Consider the following 17,393-nt stretch of genomic DNA (forward strand, 5'->3'; position numbering starts at 1 on the left):
AACAATACAGCAAAATAACTCAAAAACAAGGCAATAACATTAACAACATAAAATGATACAATTAAAATCTATGGCAAGGCCAAATGTAACAATTAAAATTAAAAAGTGCTGGGCATGACCAGGTGAGGTGTTTGGAGGGGGATGGGTATGCAGATATCCTGGATCTCTGATAGTGCGTTGGGGATGCTGGAGTATATATGTGTGTTTGCGTGTATATATATATGGTTTTGCGCATGCGTTGTATTTCTTTTTGTTTTTTTGGCTTTTAAAGTCTCTTCTGCTGTGTTTTTCAGTGTTTTTATGAGTGATGGTCACTCGTTGGCCTGATAGGTGTATTGCGTCCAACTTTGGTGTCAATTGTCCAGTGTTTTTTGAGTTATGTTAATCCCACAAGCGAACATCACATTTTTATTTTATAGATGTTAAGCTTTGTTTAAAATTCATTAAACACTAAACCTTTTTACAACAAAAATGGGCCGATGAAAAACTGATGTTTCCAAACCAAGGGGAGGTCATACACTTAATGCTGCTATTAAAAGAAATACATACTCAATTCCATTGTTTTCCAGCAGATGTCCTCAGGAGGCAATGCTAAAACACCTAAAAGATCATACACGGTAAGTGAAATAAACAACTAAATTAAGGATGATGAAGAGAAGTAATGTTGAATCTATATAAAGAAAGCATCTTAAGACATAAGAGAATGCTTAAAAATGCTGTATTTTATTCTTCAACACAAAGTCAAAAATATTATAAACAGCAAAAAATTACTGTACATCAATGCAAACAGAAATAAATTTGTTCTAAAATAGGTATTCACAGTACTTTATTTCTCTCAAGTGTTTTCTTCCCTTGAATGCTAAGTAAACCAAACAACAAATTCTAATGTGGCAGTGCAGCGCTTTAAAGCTTAGAGAAAGAGAGAGACATGAAAACAACTTGTATGACGACATTCTGACACTCTGCCACAGTAAAGGTTCTACCAGGACCATATTCTGTATGCCATGCATTATGCTATTTCTGAATGATAAGGGTATACAACTGCCCCAATTTAAAAACAACAAATTATCTCTATGAAACTGTATTTAGATGAATTCTTAGTTTTACTCCTTTGTGTAAGCGCCACGGCTGTGAAATGATTATGGGAGAGTAAAATATTTATCACAGTTGATTTCTCTACACTGTAGGGAATGGAGGCTCCATGTTCTGGTGTCTGGAAAAATGATAAAATATGAAGATGTGTTTTATTAAACAGATACACAGAATTAATCAAATACTGCTGGTTGAACCGATTTTGGATTCATGAAGGGATGCAAAAAAAAAATGGGTGTTTCTTTTTCTATTTTTATTGTCAGAAACACTAAAAACTTTGCTTTAATGAGATAAGCTAAAAAAGAGACACAGACTTCCTTTTCACTGTTTTCTTCTTCCTCAGTGGAAATATGGCAAAATGTGCTTCTGATAGGAAGATCAGACACCAAGAAATCAAGGTCTCCCAATTTCCAAAATGAGCTGTGTAGTTCTATGACATATCACTACACATTTCATGACATTATTAGTTCACAAACTTTAAAAATACCTGATTAGAGATTGTTGCTTCTGAGGTGTTTGTTGTATGGAGACCATGAAACTTACATTAGGGATTTTGAAAAGGATGTGACCCCCAATGACCTCCACTGAAAATGTCAATGTGGTTATGGCTGTTACACTAGTACTTGCAACTGTTCAGTCTTTTTCTATATATCTTCCATTATTACAGAAATGAATTATCTAAGTCAACATAATTCATCTAAAAAGTAGTTGTTTTTCTTTGGAATAGGCATATGGTAATGGAAAAATGTATGAAGGATTTTATCCTGTGAGGTTACACAGGAAAAGAGGCAATATCCCTTTATATGAGAGCTTGTAAACATTTTAATGGCTCAAAACCATTGTAATGGCTCACAATCAGATAACTGCAGAGCATGCATAGTTTTCTGCAAAATGGGGAGAAATGAGGGACCTGTTGATATCATTTGTTTCTCTATACATGCAGTCATGGTGGATGCCTGTATTTTCCTCCACCAAAAAATAATTATCTTCTATAAAAATGTACACAGTATGTAGCTTCTTGCCAGTATATCAACTGGTATTTCTGGACTAGTGATGGCCTTATTCCAAATAAAACATTGTGCTTTTAGTTCTTGTGGGTTTTTTTTCGGGCTATATGGCCATGTTCTAGAGGCATTTCTCCTGACGTTTCGCCTGCATCTATGGCAAGCATCTTCAGAGGTCTGCTGGAGCTGGGAAAAAGGGGTTTATATATCTGTGGACTGACCAGGGTGAGACAAAAGGCTTTTGTAAGTTGGGCTAGGTGTGAATCTTTTCAAAAGCCTTTTGTCTCACCCTGGTCAGTCCACAGATATATAAACCCCTTTTTCCCAGCTCCAGCAGACCTCTGAAGATGCTTGCCATAGATGCAGGCGAAACGTCAGGAGAAATGCCTCTAGAACATGGCCATATAGCCCGAAAAAACCCACAAGAACTGAGTGATTCCGGCCATGAAAGCCTTCGACAATACATTGTGCTTTTATTTCTACTTTGAATTGTATTTCTCTATGTCTTAGAGCTGCAACAAATTCAATACCTACACAATGCTACCTTTCAAATTTGTCACCTGCAGTTACTCTCTTATAATTTTGAAAATACTCTGCATGAAATATTGTCCTGAGAAAAGATTATTGCAGGTCCTAGCATCTTAAAAGACAGACAAAAGATGCTGGGGTACAAACACGTTTGAATTTTTATCATATGCTCTTTTGGGCTATCCCTGAGGGGAAATTGCTTCCTTTGAGAACTATTTTTCCTAAACTAAAATTAAAAGATAATTCTGTATAATAAATTAAGTTAAAAAGAAAAATAATATATAGCTGAAAAGGACTATATCGAAATGAGTAGTTTATCAGTCAAATATAGCTTAGGTACATTCCAGTGACTTATCTTCCATTGCCAAGTATAGGACCTTGGCATTCTCACCTTGCAAGCCTCCTACTTGAGCGGTTCTTCTTGCTATCAAGGCTATGGGCCTCCAAATGGGGTACTGGGTTAGATCCAAAAAAGCTTTTATCTGAATGCAAAACCCACTGATCTAGTGCATACTCCTGCAAACAAAAAAAAGAAAGGGAGGAGGCCATTTTTTTGGTCAATTATCTCAATACCTGCACTATTTCTATGGTTGTATGGAGACACTGATGGCAATCCCTCCATTCTACTTATGAGATTAAAGTCTCTTTTGTAAATGGAAGGGAATGTCTGAATCCAGAAAACATTCAGATCAACTTGTAGGTGTGCTGTGTCCTAAAATCTGACCATCTTTTATTTTTACAAAATCATACACAATACCAAAGACCCCTCTCAAATTCATAATTGAAGTTTAGGCTTCACTTTAGACTTCTTAATTGCATCATTCTATTGAAAAAAACTTCCAAGAAGTTATGGTTCTGTATGAATATAATTCTACATACATTCAGTGAAATAAAGGATGCCATTTTATTTGCTGTTCCTATCTAATGTAATGACATGTGAGCATAAAGAGAGGAGAGAAATTCATGGTATGGCACAACACAATATCTTAATCCAGAAAAAGTTACATGATATGCAAAACATGATAGCTCTCCACATCCGAAGTACCACCAGCCCATTTATTTATTAACACCTTACTGATTAAAAAACACATTTGCCCATTCGTTTGTTGTACTGTCTTTTACATGAAACAGCACTTTGGAATTCACAAATAATAAAGCAGCACTTTCTCTCAATACCAACACTACTGTAACATACATTGTAGCGTGGCATGCAAACCCACAACTGAAGCCTTTATTGGTTTCTATCAAATGAGTGATAATCTTCCACTTTAAATATCTGTTGCACAGTAACATGAAAAAGGTAGCTCATTTGACTACAAGTGTGATACTACACAACACTTCATAAAATATGGAATAGGGTGCTTAGTTCCAGTAATTTTTTTAAAGTACTATAATAATCAACATTGTAGTACCAGGATCCCAAGATGCTGAGTGCCATTAATCATAAAATAAATTTAATGTACATTTCTGCTATTTAGTCAATGTCACCATTGAACTGAAGCCACAAAAGAACTGACTATGAAATAAAGTAACTCCACCGAGCAAAAAGAATTCATCCTTTTAGTTGACATTATAAAGCAGCAATTTGTTTGACATACACATTACGGAGTCCAAAAGTGGCATTGCAAATTCAGTTGTTGGTAAATTAAGGTCTATTACGACTGTTGTGATGAACAATGCTCAGACTGAGCTGAGTTTGACAAGGCCACGAACTGAGTCTTCATGCAGAGAGTCTTGGCTGGCCAGGCTAAGGATATGCATGGTCCGGCTGTGCCTCATAGGGCTCCCAATTGCCAACATCCCAGGTGGTGATGGAGCCTCCTCGGGAGTAAGGAATTGGTGACTCTCTGGGTCCCCTTTTAATGGTATCATGTCCGCCAAACCCGTTTCAGACGTAAGATTCGGCAAGGAGGAGGGTGGTGTGGGCTGCCCTAGTGTTAATGTGGCACAGGGAGCACTGATAGAAGTCTTTCCAGGTAAACGCAGGTCTTCGCTATTTATGCTGGACTCGCTCTGGAGGAGTGGCGTGGCAGCAGCCTGCAAAACGAATTTAGTGCTCTGAATGCACTGATCTTGATCACACTGAAGAATTGAAGGATGCCAAAATAACGTAAAAGGTGTATGACAGAAAGGCAGGCAGAAATGGGAAGATACAGGGGAAAAAACAGGAATGAGGTGTGAAGAGAAAGAAGAGAAATATTAGTAATATTGTTTTGTTAAACTGACATGGAGATCATGCACAACATCTTAGTAGATTCCAGGAAGGTAACAATATTAATTTTAGCAAGCATTTGCTATGTGTAAGAGACAGAATCCTCATTCATCTCCAAGATGACATTAAATAAGACTGACTTTTCCTAAAGTAGAACTGTATTTTATTAGACTATGCAAGTCTTGTGGCCACTTTTGATCTGACATTGTTTGGACCATTACATAAAGCTTCAGTGCTTGTCAAACACCACTTGGAGTACACCCATTCCCTTATGTCCACTTTACACTTTCACTGAACATACTAGAGTCAGTAACACTTTATGTGTGACAACATTCCAAGTACATGGTTCTAGCCATAAGCCTGAAACACAGAGCACATAATGAGCTCTCCAGGAAATATCCTTTTTGATAATGTCATGTTAGAGGAACTGCACTATCTGAGCAAAAAAGAATATTTCAGAAAACTGCAAGTTTTGAATGGACAAACTACCAAGCACCGTATATATATATAAAAATCCCTGGAGAATGCATTATGTCCGAAGTTTTCAGAATCAGAAAAGCTCCTGTAGAACTTAATTTTTTTCCCTTTTCCTCCTACTCTAAACCCAAACTCCACTGTCCCAAAGCATTTCCTGAAGGTTAGTGACTCATCCTGCACAGTGTGGAAGAAAACTGAAAGAAACCCTTGTACAAAGCCATCAAATTCATTCCTCTGTTTGATATTAAACAATATCCATTAGCTTAAAAATAATTTAGCTTATGATGTTGTCCATAGCACTAGTAAGCATTATTAAATAATTGATAGAACTTAAAATGATGCTAGAGTTGTCACTATAGGAGTCAATGGTAATGCGCACACAAAATTATCAGACAATTTATAACAGTCATAAAACAGAACACTGTACTGTTTATACATTTGTATCTTATAATATGCTTCTTTTAAACCAACTTCAACCTGTGTTTTCTTTTTCCAACAGTTTACTGTTCAGCATGTTTAGAAATAAAATTATAGTTTCCTGAAACACAGTTTTTTATATTTAATACTGGAGGAAACACACTTTAAGAGAACAATTTCTGCTTCTGGAGGTTTCTAGAAGAGACAAAACACTGTTTTTGGACAGAGATAAGACAACTTAGGGTGTCTCATGGGGTCAAACTTCACACAAATACCTGGGCGCATTTGTATGCAGACAGTTCCAGAACCACATTTTGTACCAGTGTGAATTAAAAACTTTCTCAGTAAATCACAATCTGTACTATAACCCTCTGGCATGTATCTCTGTTGGTCAATAGATAAACTGAAGAATCTGCCTAAGAGTTTGATACAGGTGGATGTATCAGGATTTTATATCCCTTTGTATTTTTGTCAAAAGCAAAAAAACATACAAAATCATGGTTACGGTCTTTAAAATTCCTCATATGACACAAAAGACTGTCAAATATACATTCTCTCTTCACAGCTGATGCAATCTTCATTTTCTTAAATCTCAGTCTTTAACTTCTTAAAGAAACACTGGTGTTTATTAGGCTGCTGTTTTATACCAAAATACACATACATCCGCATAAAGGTAAAGGTTTAAGTCTAGTTGAGTCCAACTCTGGGGGTGGTGGTGCTCATCTCTATTTCTAAGCTGAAGAGTAGGCGTTGTAAAGACGCCTCCTAGGTCAAGTGACCGGCATGACTGCATGGAGCAGTGTTATCTTCCCACCAACTGAGGCTAACAACGGGAGCTCACCCCATCCCCGGATTCGAATCACCAATCTTCCTGTCAGCAAGTTCTGCAGCTTAGCGGTTTAATGCGCTGCACCACCATGGCCCTGTACTATATTCTATCATGTATCATATAATATTTCATTAATTTGGCCATGTATATTTTGTATTTGAAACTTGCTACTATTAATTACTGACATTTAAAAATGTTGCTTTTTATTACATTAAATTACTTTCAACATGGTACATGCACACTGGCTTATCCAGGTAGGATGTTGTTGCAAGCTACCCGACTGCTTGTGCTTTTGGGGGGGTGGGGCAGTCAATTGAAACATTATTCTCTGAATGCACCAATTTTCTTTCTCTTGTTTCAGAAGAGGAAGCCTAAAGCAAGCCCTGGGAATGTTTTACGGTTTCTTGAAGAGAAAGTAACCAAACACCTGTGTTCACACAATATAACAAGCAAACTATCATGCAAAACTCCATAGTTATTTAAGTACTTCTATTGTAAGAGGGAGGATTTCTTGGCACCCTTTGATTACTATGTAACCCAATCCTCCCAATATCTAATTGTTAATACAATTCACTGTAGGTCAGCCTCAGTCCAGGATAGCATTTAAGTTGATATCAGAGCCATACATTAAAAATATTATTTGATATATAAGGTGCCTTTTGATACATTCCAATCCAGTCCAATAAGCCTTTATTGGCATATACATAGCAAAAAAAGTATAAAATACTGTACAAGCCATAGAAAAGGGAACTTCACATTTGCTACACATTCAGGTTACAGACTTCGTTCAGGAATCTTGCTACTGAAAGGCAGCAGTTAAAACCTTGACAGTTTACTTTGTCTGGGTCAAGGAATCTATAATGTGTGGTAGTGAGCTAGATCTTAGTTCCTGGTAAAGTGGGCAGTGCAGAAGAATATGCGGGATGGAACCCAGCTGTCCTGTGCTACAGGGACAAAGCCTCTTATCACTCGGTAGACCGTTGAGTCTTCCTCTATAGAGCGGAGATGGCATAATATTAAATTACATTCAAGTTGTTTTTGTTTACAAGAGAGAGTACCCCTTTTTCCTTTAACAAATAATAATTACTCTATCACATATTTTAAATAGACAGATAAATAAATCTTTTATCAAAACAGAACAGACGTTAAAAATGTTCCATTTGCAAGAATACTTACAACAGGCAGAGCACAAAACTAGTCTTAATATTGACTAAAGAGTACTGTTTTGTAATTATTACACCAGCAATTATTACACCTAAATTATTACACAGCACAACAAAAATATTGGTGCCTTGATTTTTAGGCCTGTTCCTGTGATTCTGAAAATTCATTGGATAGACAACACCACTTTAGTTTCTTAGATATGCTTATTATGATTGTCTATGGGTGAGCAGATGGCAATTGGCAGATAGCATATGTATCTCAAAAACTAGAGTAAATAGTAGAAAACTGTGCTATTTTTTGGAATCAGCAGGTCAAATACATCCAGAAATAGGGCTAACATTTGAGGCACCAAAGTGTTATCATAGTAATATATATAATAATAAGATTTTATTTCGCCCTATCTCCCCAGGGGGACTCAGGACCGATTCCAACAAACAAAAAGGTAAACATTTAAATGCTTCAATACAATAACAAATACAAACATAATAACGCAAAATAACTCAATATATAAACACACATTATAACGTGACACCTAAAGTTAAATAAAATGTAACCTATCAGATAAATTATATCTAACCTAAAACATGAACATTAAACTTACATTAAACTCACAGATCAATTTACAAGAGCCAACAAAGGTTCACTAAAATAGGTATCATTATACAAAAGTGCACAAATTATGAACATTTGCATTAATAAGATATGCTGGAACTGGATTTTTAAAATTAACATTTCCTTCTTCAAGATGAAAACAGCTTCCCCAAGGAGTAACACATTTTTAAATGCTGGAGTTCCAAAATCTGCAATCATCATGTATAAAGTAGCAGTTTCTTCATGTTGAGTGAATCTCTTATGTGCAACTGCCTAGTTTTGGTCTTTCAGAAGGTTCCATCCTCCTAAAAAGCCTCCTTATCAGATGCTGTCTTGGGACTCATAAATGTACTACTCTTGCTAATTCCAGAAGAAACAGGAAGGCTGAAGACAGTTCCTGTATGAACAGATGTTGGAGGAAGTCATCTTTACCATTCCTACAGATCAGACAGGATACTTACCTAAGGCAGCGCATCAAGTGAAGTTCTAAAGGTCAAGAGGTCACACGGGTTCACATCAGACATACCCCCCCCCTTTGTACACTTCACATGACATTTCAACCCAAAGAAACAATAAGATCTGCTATTTTTAACATTAGACTGCGTAGTGAAGGTATTGCGGCCAGGTCATGAAAGAAGGGACAAACAGAAGAGACAAATATTGAACAAAAAGAGCAGAAATTTTGGGTTAAATGTGCTTAGCAATAATGTACAAAGCTTAACTAGCGATTCACATTTACATGGACCTAAAACAAAATAGAAATGGTAGCAGCAATAATGTGGTGAGGATGGATGTGATATATAAGCTCTTGCCATAAAATACAAATTGCAAAGAACCTAAATATAAATAACCCATTTTCAATTATTTCTGGGGTTTTTTTTTTCAACCATCATCTGGATAAGGTATATAAAAGGCAAATTGAAATGACTGGAGGGTAACAGCAGAAAAGAAAATGAACTATGACAAGGACCTACACTGATCTAGCTATCCTGCGCCTTTGTGACTGACTGCCATCAAATTTGAAGGGCACCAAGGTCATATCTCTATGCAATTGTTAGTCCCAAATCAAGGAGACTTGCCAATTCACTTGGAAATTTGGTAAATCAATACTTTCATTTATTCAATGGCTATACTCTAGTTAAGACTAAAATTAGAGCAAAGCAACCATCAATAACCGAAACTCCAGCCTTTTAATGACTGCTAGGAGCCGCAGTGGTGCAATGGGTTAAACCCTTGTGCAGGCTAAACTGCTGACCTGAAGGTGGGGGGTTTGAATATGTGAGCCGGCATAAGCTCCTATCTGTCAGCCCCAGCTTCCTATGCAGGGACATGAGAGAAACCTCCCACAGGATGGTAACACATTTGGGCGTCCCCTGGGCAACGTCCTTGCAGATAGCTGATTCTTTCACACTGGAAGTGACTTGCAGGATATTCTCAATTTGCTTCTGACACAATTAAATTGACTGCTAAATTGTGGTGACCACATGTTGTCTGTCACATTAACATTTAAAAAGAAAACAGCATTTAAAAACTTGTCAATTACTGATGTATGCCCAACCAAAGCACGCTAAGCTTTTACTTTTCTTTTTTCAGGATTTAAAATCTATAACTTGGCATTATGCTGACTTCTCTTTAGTTAAGTACAGTTCTTAATACATTAGTCTTCTTTATTCATCTTCAGAATAAAATGCCAACTGCTTATCAAAGAAATGTTAGATGCTCAATCTCAAAACACTGTCAACAAAATTGATTTCAAAAGAAAGTATTCTATTGAAATGTAACATTTATTTCTCAATATACATTTTGATATTATATCTATACACTAAAAGCCAAAAGTAAGTTAAGATATTTAAATTTGAGGGTAAATAGTATTTCTGATGTCTTTGGTTAAAATATTAGTCAGAAACAGTATGATGGTTTTAAAACTAAGGCCTGCATCGAACAATGTGAGAATGCTACCAAAAATGTCATGTGCTAGTGGTTTCTCATAATTTAGAGCAAAAGTAAACTATATTTTTTTTATTTAATGGTTATTAAAAATTATTGTGAAACCAGGTGCTTCATTTCTTGTACAAGTGGTTTGTACACCAGCTTGTCTAGTGATCCAATTCAATGCAACTATACTAGAAGATATTTGCATTCCAGAAGATTTAAATCTTTCTTATCTACACAGAAGTATAACTAAATTGTTTTCCTGCAACATCAAAGAGCAATAATTTATAAATATATAGGATGTGTCTGGGGTAAACAGCACGAAGTTAATGAGTGTTACAACCGTTACCAAAAAGTAGAATGATAATTAAACATTAACTAAACAGTAAAATTTATTAAAGAAGTGCAAAACTATAACCTAAATATGTTTTATATCAATGGGATGCTGCACTGATGGTTATAATTTAGTAGGACAGTGGCATGGATTATCAGTGGAATAACATGTACAGGGAAGGTACAAAGAAGCAGAGATCTGACAGTTCAAAAAATGTGCCAGTCGAAAAGGTGAAAAACAAAACAGAAATGTCTTTGATCCAGTGCTGCCAAATAAAAAGCCGGATGTTCATGAGAGATATTTACCTAGTGTTCTAAAATGTTCACCAAGATGCTTTATTGAAGGCAACCTAGTGTTGTCATAGAAGCAGACTTTATAATATAGAAAAAGGGAGTAAGAAAATGTACATATGTGCAAAAGGTCACACTGACACAGACATTAACCATGATCAATTGCTTTTTTGTCTGAATTTTTTTATTAATCTTTGATTTGCACTTCATGTAAATTGCACTGAGAATTTACTAGATAATTATGATAATAAATATTAACCATGGTTAATGAGGAAGAATTAAGTTTCCACCATCTAAACAAATAAAATATGCAAAATCAGAACATAATTTGAAACATTCCAAATATAAAGTGTAAATTATAACTCGTGGAAATTTTCTTGTGCATAATACAATATGAATATTGTGGAAGGAAGAATGAGGTGCTGACATAGCTGGAACTAAGTAAATGAAATTATTACAGGTTCAGAAAAGGGTGTTATGTAAAACTAGAAGGCAAAGAGAAACATTTTTACAAAGGTGAAAAATGCTTTCTTTTGCAGAAATGTTGTATTTCTTTAAGGGGTGAGTCATTTGTGAACTGAGAAAACACCGGAAATCTACTACATTGGCACTATAGTAATCCTTCTATAAAATCAATGAGATTTTGTTAAAGAAAGTTATTGATGGTTGCGGCCATAGTTGCCAATGAAAAGATGATTGGGTATGTTTAGGGAAAATGAAAACTAGTGACTCTGTGGATTCTCATGGTAATTATCTTAGGTGTAAAGGAACTAATGAATTTACAAAACAATTAAAAAGTGATGGAGAACTGAAGGTGTCAGAAACGGAGGGGAAAAACAAAATATACTACCAACCTTTAAAAAGGAAAGGGTGATCCTGGCAATTACCACCTGGTTAATCTAACTTCAGTCCCCTATTAAAACAACGGAAATATTAAGAGAAACATAAAAGAAACCTTTGTAACATTTAGGAAGTGAAGCAACGTGTGTTCGAAGTACATTAATGAAGTTTTGATTTTCAATACACTATTATAATTTTAGAGAACATAAAATGGCTTGATGTGGATCAGATGCAACAGAAAGATTTCACAAATATCTACTCAGCACTAAAAAGCTCAGTTAAGAAGTATGCTAAATGGTTTGCTCAAATTGCTGCAAAAGGTTAGAGCAAAAATTCCAGAAGAGGAGAAGGCACCTATAAGGGCTGCTATAGAAACTTCCACTTGAATTTTTAAAACAATCTTTATTTGTGATGAAATGGGGAAAAGGGCAACGGCACATCAAAGTGACAGAATCACAGAATGTTTAGACACTGTCAACAACAGTAACAAATAGCAAGAAAAACCCCATCTAGAGAGACTAATATAATTGATGTTGCCTAGGATGCCTAAGAGCAGTGGTTCTCAACCTGTGAGTCCCCAGGTGTTTTGGCTTGCAACTCCAAGAAATCCCAGCCAGTTTTACCAGCTGTTAGGATTTCTGGGAGTTGAAGGCCAAAATATCTGGGGACTTACAGGTTGAGGACCACTGCTTAAGAGGGACAAAAAAATTGAAAACTACAGTAGTAACAAATCATCACATGTCATTGTTGCTAGATATTGGATTTGATGAAAGCACACCTAGAAATCCTTATCTAGTTTTTGGAATATTCAAAAACCTTGATTATAAAATTCCCAAATCAATGTTAGAATATGAAGTATGAGTACATCCTCCACAATTTAAATGATAAAAAAGACCAAAATTAAAATTACTGTTTTAAATGAGTTTCATTTTAAAAATAATGTCAACAAACTTGCATACCTACTGGGTATATAATTTATTTAAACATACTGATTTGCAATTAAATACAGTATTAATCTGATTCATAAAGAAAATGTGCTGACTTTTACAAATAGCTGATAAGTATGATTTGCTTCTGCCAGTGTCCATGGCCTATTTCATAACTACATGAAGTTCAGGAAAAAAGTATGTTTTAGATATATTGGGCAGCACTAATTTTTTTTAAAAAATAAACTGTCTACCTTACTGATAGCAATGTAACATAATTAACTTTGTTGGATATGATGTGTATCAATGGTTACCCTTTGCATTTCAATGTATTAATTTTGTATTTTGAAAAAAATAAGTTTTGTAGATGCACATATACGTTTTAAATGATATCCCTGTATCTTGGAGTTTAACTGATGGACAGTGTGCTTGGATCTTTGTTAACTAAAGCTTAATACTCTAAAATGATCATTGCTCTAGATTGTCTCAGCTCATATACATTTCCTAAATATTTCTTCCCACTTTATTTTGGTTTTGCTTTTCATATTTGTGTCTCTCTTTTCCTTTCTTTATAGTATAAATTAAAAAATTCCACAATATGTTAACTGGCCACCACTTGCGACTATGAACTGTCCTTAGGTCTTTATAAAATATATGCAGTAGTCCTTAATTAACAAAATAACTAACTTAAAAGTAACATCCAACCAAAAATTGGGGTATTTTTCAGGAAAAAAATGTATAGATCCCAGGACTTTTCACAAACAAGGACATGTAATTACGGATGTGTATTTCTCTAACATATGAAAAAGGTTCATTATGTTCCTAAGATGACAGCTGAGAAAACTGTTCAGCTCTCTTGATGGGTATGAAAAGCCAGATTGCTTATCTGGGCCTGTAGTTCTTTGAACAGTAATCTGTGATCTTACCCATATGAGTGAGATCACCTGAGCCTGTGCAATCAGCTATTCAGAGCCTTTTACCAATATGTTCTGGTGGTAGCCCTGTTAACTCTCCATATGCCATATCAGTACACTTCTATATAAACCCTCAGTTCCCTGCATGTGTTTTGAATCCCTCCACAAAAGCAGCAAACAATATACTGGTATATTGCCTGACAGCAAAATGGCAGGATACAAATAATAGAAACAATGAACCCTAGGGTGAATTGCATGTCTTTGGTATTCACCTGTTGACTGTCAGGCCAACACATTGTAGCTTTCTGAGCAACATTGAACTTGTCTTTCCAGAGAAAGGATGTTGATGAACCAAATGTGCTGAGATGGTTCCAGATAAGATTTCCCATAATTTATTATTAGACCTAGATAACTGAGAAGCCTCAGAGTCAGGTGAATGAGAGAATGTAGGTTCCTGCATATGTGCATCACAAACAACATGTGTTCTATGACAGCAAAGAGAACAGCAGCTTAGTCACCACCACAATCAAACATTTAGTGAACACATGAAGAACAGTGCAAAGGATGCAGAAGCAATAATATGTCATAGGGGGAGGATAAACTGAAATGCTGTGGCTGCACATAGGTGGTATTTCAAAGGTCCACGATAGAAAGCAATCACCCCCATCCTTATTAGTTACAATTAAGTGATGGGAGAAGAACCTTTGATGTAGAAGAGAGAGACTCTATAGAGCGTAATTAAACAAGACCTCTATCTTCTGTTCTAGCTTGGTTAAAGTGGGAGTAACTTGGAAGACACCTATGGGGTTGGGCTTCCAGAATTTTACAGCATACTGCCACTTTGTGATGTCTAAGACCCATGAATCTGAGATAAAGGAATTCCAAGCATGATGGAATTTTCAGAGCCTGTTGGGAAAACGTGGTGCAGACAAAGAAAGCAAACTGGTAGCAAGGTTGTGATTCTTGAGGAAGCTGAGGTGATTCTTGCTGATGCTTCATAGGATGGTGCTGCCAGTACTTAGGAGTAACATAAGACTTCTTAGAAGATGAAGAACAGGCAAAATAGAGGGCCTTTGTTGATTGTCTAGAAACAGGACTGTATTAATATTTAGATATTGAAATTTATTTGTTCCAAGGGAATCTCCTGGTTGATCATTGTTGGAGGTGACTGAAACCGAGCTTTTTAGAGTGGAGTGCATCTTAGGAATGTATCAGCAATCTGTGGGAAATGGGTGGGGCTATCTCCAAAACATAATTTAAAGATTCTTGTGGGTTTTTTCGGGCTATATGGCCATGTTCTAGAGGCATTTCTCCTGACGTTTCGCCTGCATCTATGGCAAGCATCCTCAGAGGGTGAGGTCTGCACAACATTGAACTTGTCTTTCCAGAGAAAGGATGTTGATGAACCAAATGTGCTGAGATGGTTCCAGATAAGGTTCCAGACCTCACCCTCTGAGGATGCTTGCCATAGATGCAGGCGAAACGTCAGGAGAAATGCCTCTAGAACATGGCCATATAGCCCGAAAAAACCCACAAGAACTGAGTGATCCCGGCCATGAAAGCCTTCGACAACACATAATTTAAAGAGTTTTAGAAGGTCCCAAATGATGCACCGTATAGACACAGGTAACCCTATTTGCATGCATCACAGAAGCCATGAAAAGAATCAAAAGTATGTGATCCGATACACAGGTGCTTCCAGATAAGATTCTCTCAGTTCTCACCTTTATCTCACTGTATATTCCATTTTTTAAACCACAGTAAACGTATTAATGAAAGGGAGAGAGAATACTTGGACAATGTTTTTTTGATTGATAGTGTCTCTGGACTCAATGTATGAAACAAGGGATATATGGGACAGCATCACTTGAATCCTCAAGCTCATAATTACATCCAGGTTCCCAGGTATGGTGTTTTTTCTTTAGAGACAAACTGCAAAATGCCTGTCATTTTAACCATATAAAGATTTGAGAATCTGCTTGAGTTTTCCAAGGATTTTTAAAAAATATCACATGTAGTTTTTAACATGTATGAATTTACTTAGTTGTCATTTATAACTAGGTAAACATTATAAAATATTTTTAAAAATAAAATAAAGCCTAAATGTAAAAAATAACTTCATTTCTTTTTTTAAAAAGCACGAACTTGTCTACAATAATTCTCATACATTCCCAGCATTTAGTAAATCAATGGTTGCTGTTTTCATAATACTTCACAGTTTTGTTTGAGCATGAGCACGTGAGATTCTATGGCAGGATTTAACAGCAGAATTATGCAAACAGGACATAATCTATCTGAACTGAGAAGGGGCAATCTTCCCTCTCATGCTCACCCAAATCTGGTTCTGGGTGGGGGGTGGACAGAAGGCTAAAGGGGAAATGGGGAACTTTTAGTCTACATCTGGGGGAGAAGAAGCCTGTGTCTGCAATTTTTTTTGGTTTAACTTTTGGTTTGCCTTTTTAATTTTTTTTTAGTCTCTCTTAAATCACTTAAGGGGTTTAGTCACCAATTATATATTTAATTAACACTTGCATACTTAGACATCCAGGAAACTCCATAAAAGAAAAAAAATCAATAATTAATTAAATTTTATCAAATATGAGAGCACTTTTTGATTTAACTCATAAACTGCACTTGCAATTATCATTTTCTAACATCAGTTTGATTTAATATATGTGTTTCACACCAACTATGAACACAATATTCTTTGGTATTTAGCCTAAAAGCATAAGAGCAGCTAAAATGCTTGATCAACATGTGCTATCTCAGGTGCAAGCAAAATTTACTTAACTGAAGCAAAATTCACAATTTCAGGGTAATTTTACTTCAGTTAATAAGAAGCATATCAGCAAAGCAAAAAGAAAATCAAAACATTTTCAGGTATGTGAAAATCTCTAGCTTATGGACCCCATCTACCTCACTATCTTCCTTGTTCTCCTTGCCTCATATCAATGCGCAGAAATAAGCAATCTTGCATTCTCCTTTCTATGCTGGAATGAGACTTCAAAAAAGCATTTTAAAGTATCAAATTGGCATGGAGGGATTTTAAAAGGATAGCCTCCTCTGGGGAAGAAAGTACTCTCGCTCTTATTCCCCTCAAAATTGATCTCTCTTCAGTGAGATACTCGGGGGATATTGTCAGGATCCCTCTTTGGAATTGGGAGGAGGATGGGCTAGTGCTTACCTGCTTAATTCTGATGTAGCTATCAGTTTTTTGAAAAGCCTTTGCTAACACTAGTGAAGCTTTCCAGTTTACCAATTCGGCTTTCAGCATGTACCTATTGAGCCCTCAGGCATCCACCCTCCCTCAGCCAATTTTTGTACCCCCGACCTAGGATAAGTGGCAGTGATTTCTACCTTCCACTGATCTTGGCTAGATTGCCTTAGTTTTAAATATGATATAATGTTGTTATCCAGTGGTGATGCTTCCAAACACATAATTTAACCCCCTCAACTATTGGGACAATTTGGGCTTGAAGGTGAGATGGTACTGCATACACATAAGAGTAAATTTTCCAGAAAGCCAAAACCAGATAATGGCAGAGAAATAGTAAAGCAAGCTTTAGACCAGATAGAATAGCAATACTAACATTCAAGAAAAATAATCCCAGATCATCTGAAAGAGATTGTGAGAGAGGAAGCAGACATATGAGTAGCTACAATCTCTCCTCTGTTGTGAGTGTGGTGCTGTATATATTCAGCTCCTGGAACTACAGGATTTTGAATTTTTTCCCAACCACAGCACAAAGGAGGAAAATAAAACTATAGCAGAAGAAAAAATGTCATAATGTAAACATCAACAGAATAACTTGACAGCTGAAGTCAAAAGTTTAAATATATTAA

At 36.0% G+C, this 17,393-nt stretch overlaps 1 protein-coding gene across 9 annotated transcripts in view; it reads right to left on the minus strand.

Annotated features, from left to right (window-relative positions):
- Positions 1 to 704: 704 nt before the first annotated feature.
- ZDHHC14 (zinc finger DHHC-type palmitoyltransferase 14) overlaps positions 705 to 17,393 on the minus strand; it is a 54,871-nt gene continuing 38,182 nt past the window's right edge. For 3 of the 9 annotated variants that reach the window (XM_060753637.2, XM_060753638.2, XM_060753636.2), the window contains one exon: positions 3,505 to 4,706. In XM_060753637.2, coding sequence (XP_060609620.2) covers positions 4,305 to 4,706 — 402 coding nt within the window. In that variant the 3' untranslated portion in view covers positions 3,505 to 4,304. Of the gene's footprint in view, positions 1,214 to 3,015; positions 3,141 to 3,504; positions 4,707 to 5,857; positions 8,712 to 11,724; positions 11,784 to 17,393 lie in introns of those variants that run through there. The other 6 variants (XM_060753640.2, XM_060753639.2, XM_067465880.1 and 3 more) reach the window with 5 other exon arrangements.

Source organism: Anolis sagrei, chromosome 1, assembly GCF_037176765.1.
Source record: "Anolis sagrei isolate rAnoSag1 chromosome 1, rAnoSag1.mat, whole genome shotgun sequence".
In the NCBI taxonomy this organism is placed as follows: domain Eukaryota; kingdom Metazoa; phylum Chordata; class Lepidosauria; order Squamata; family Dactyloidae; genus Anolis; species Anolis sagrei.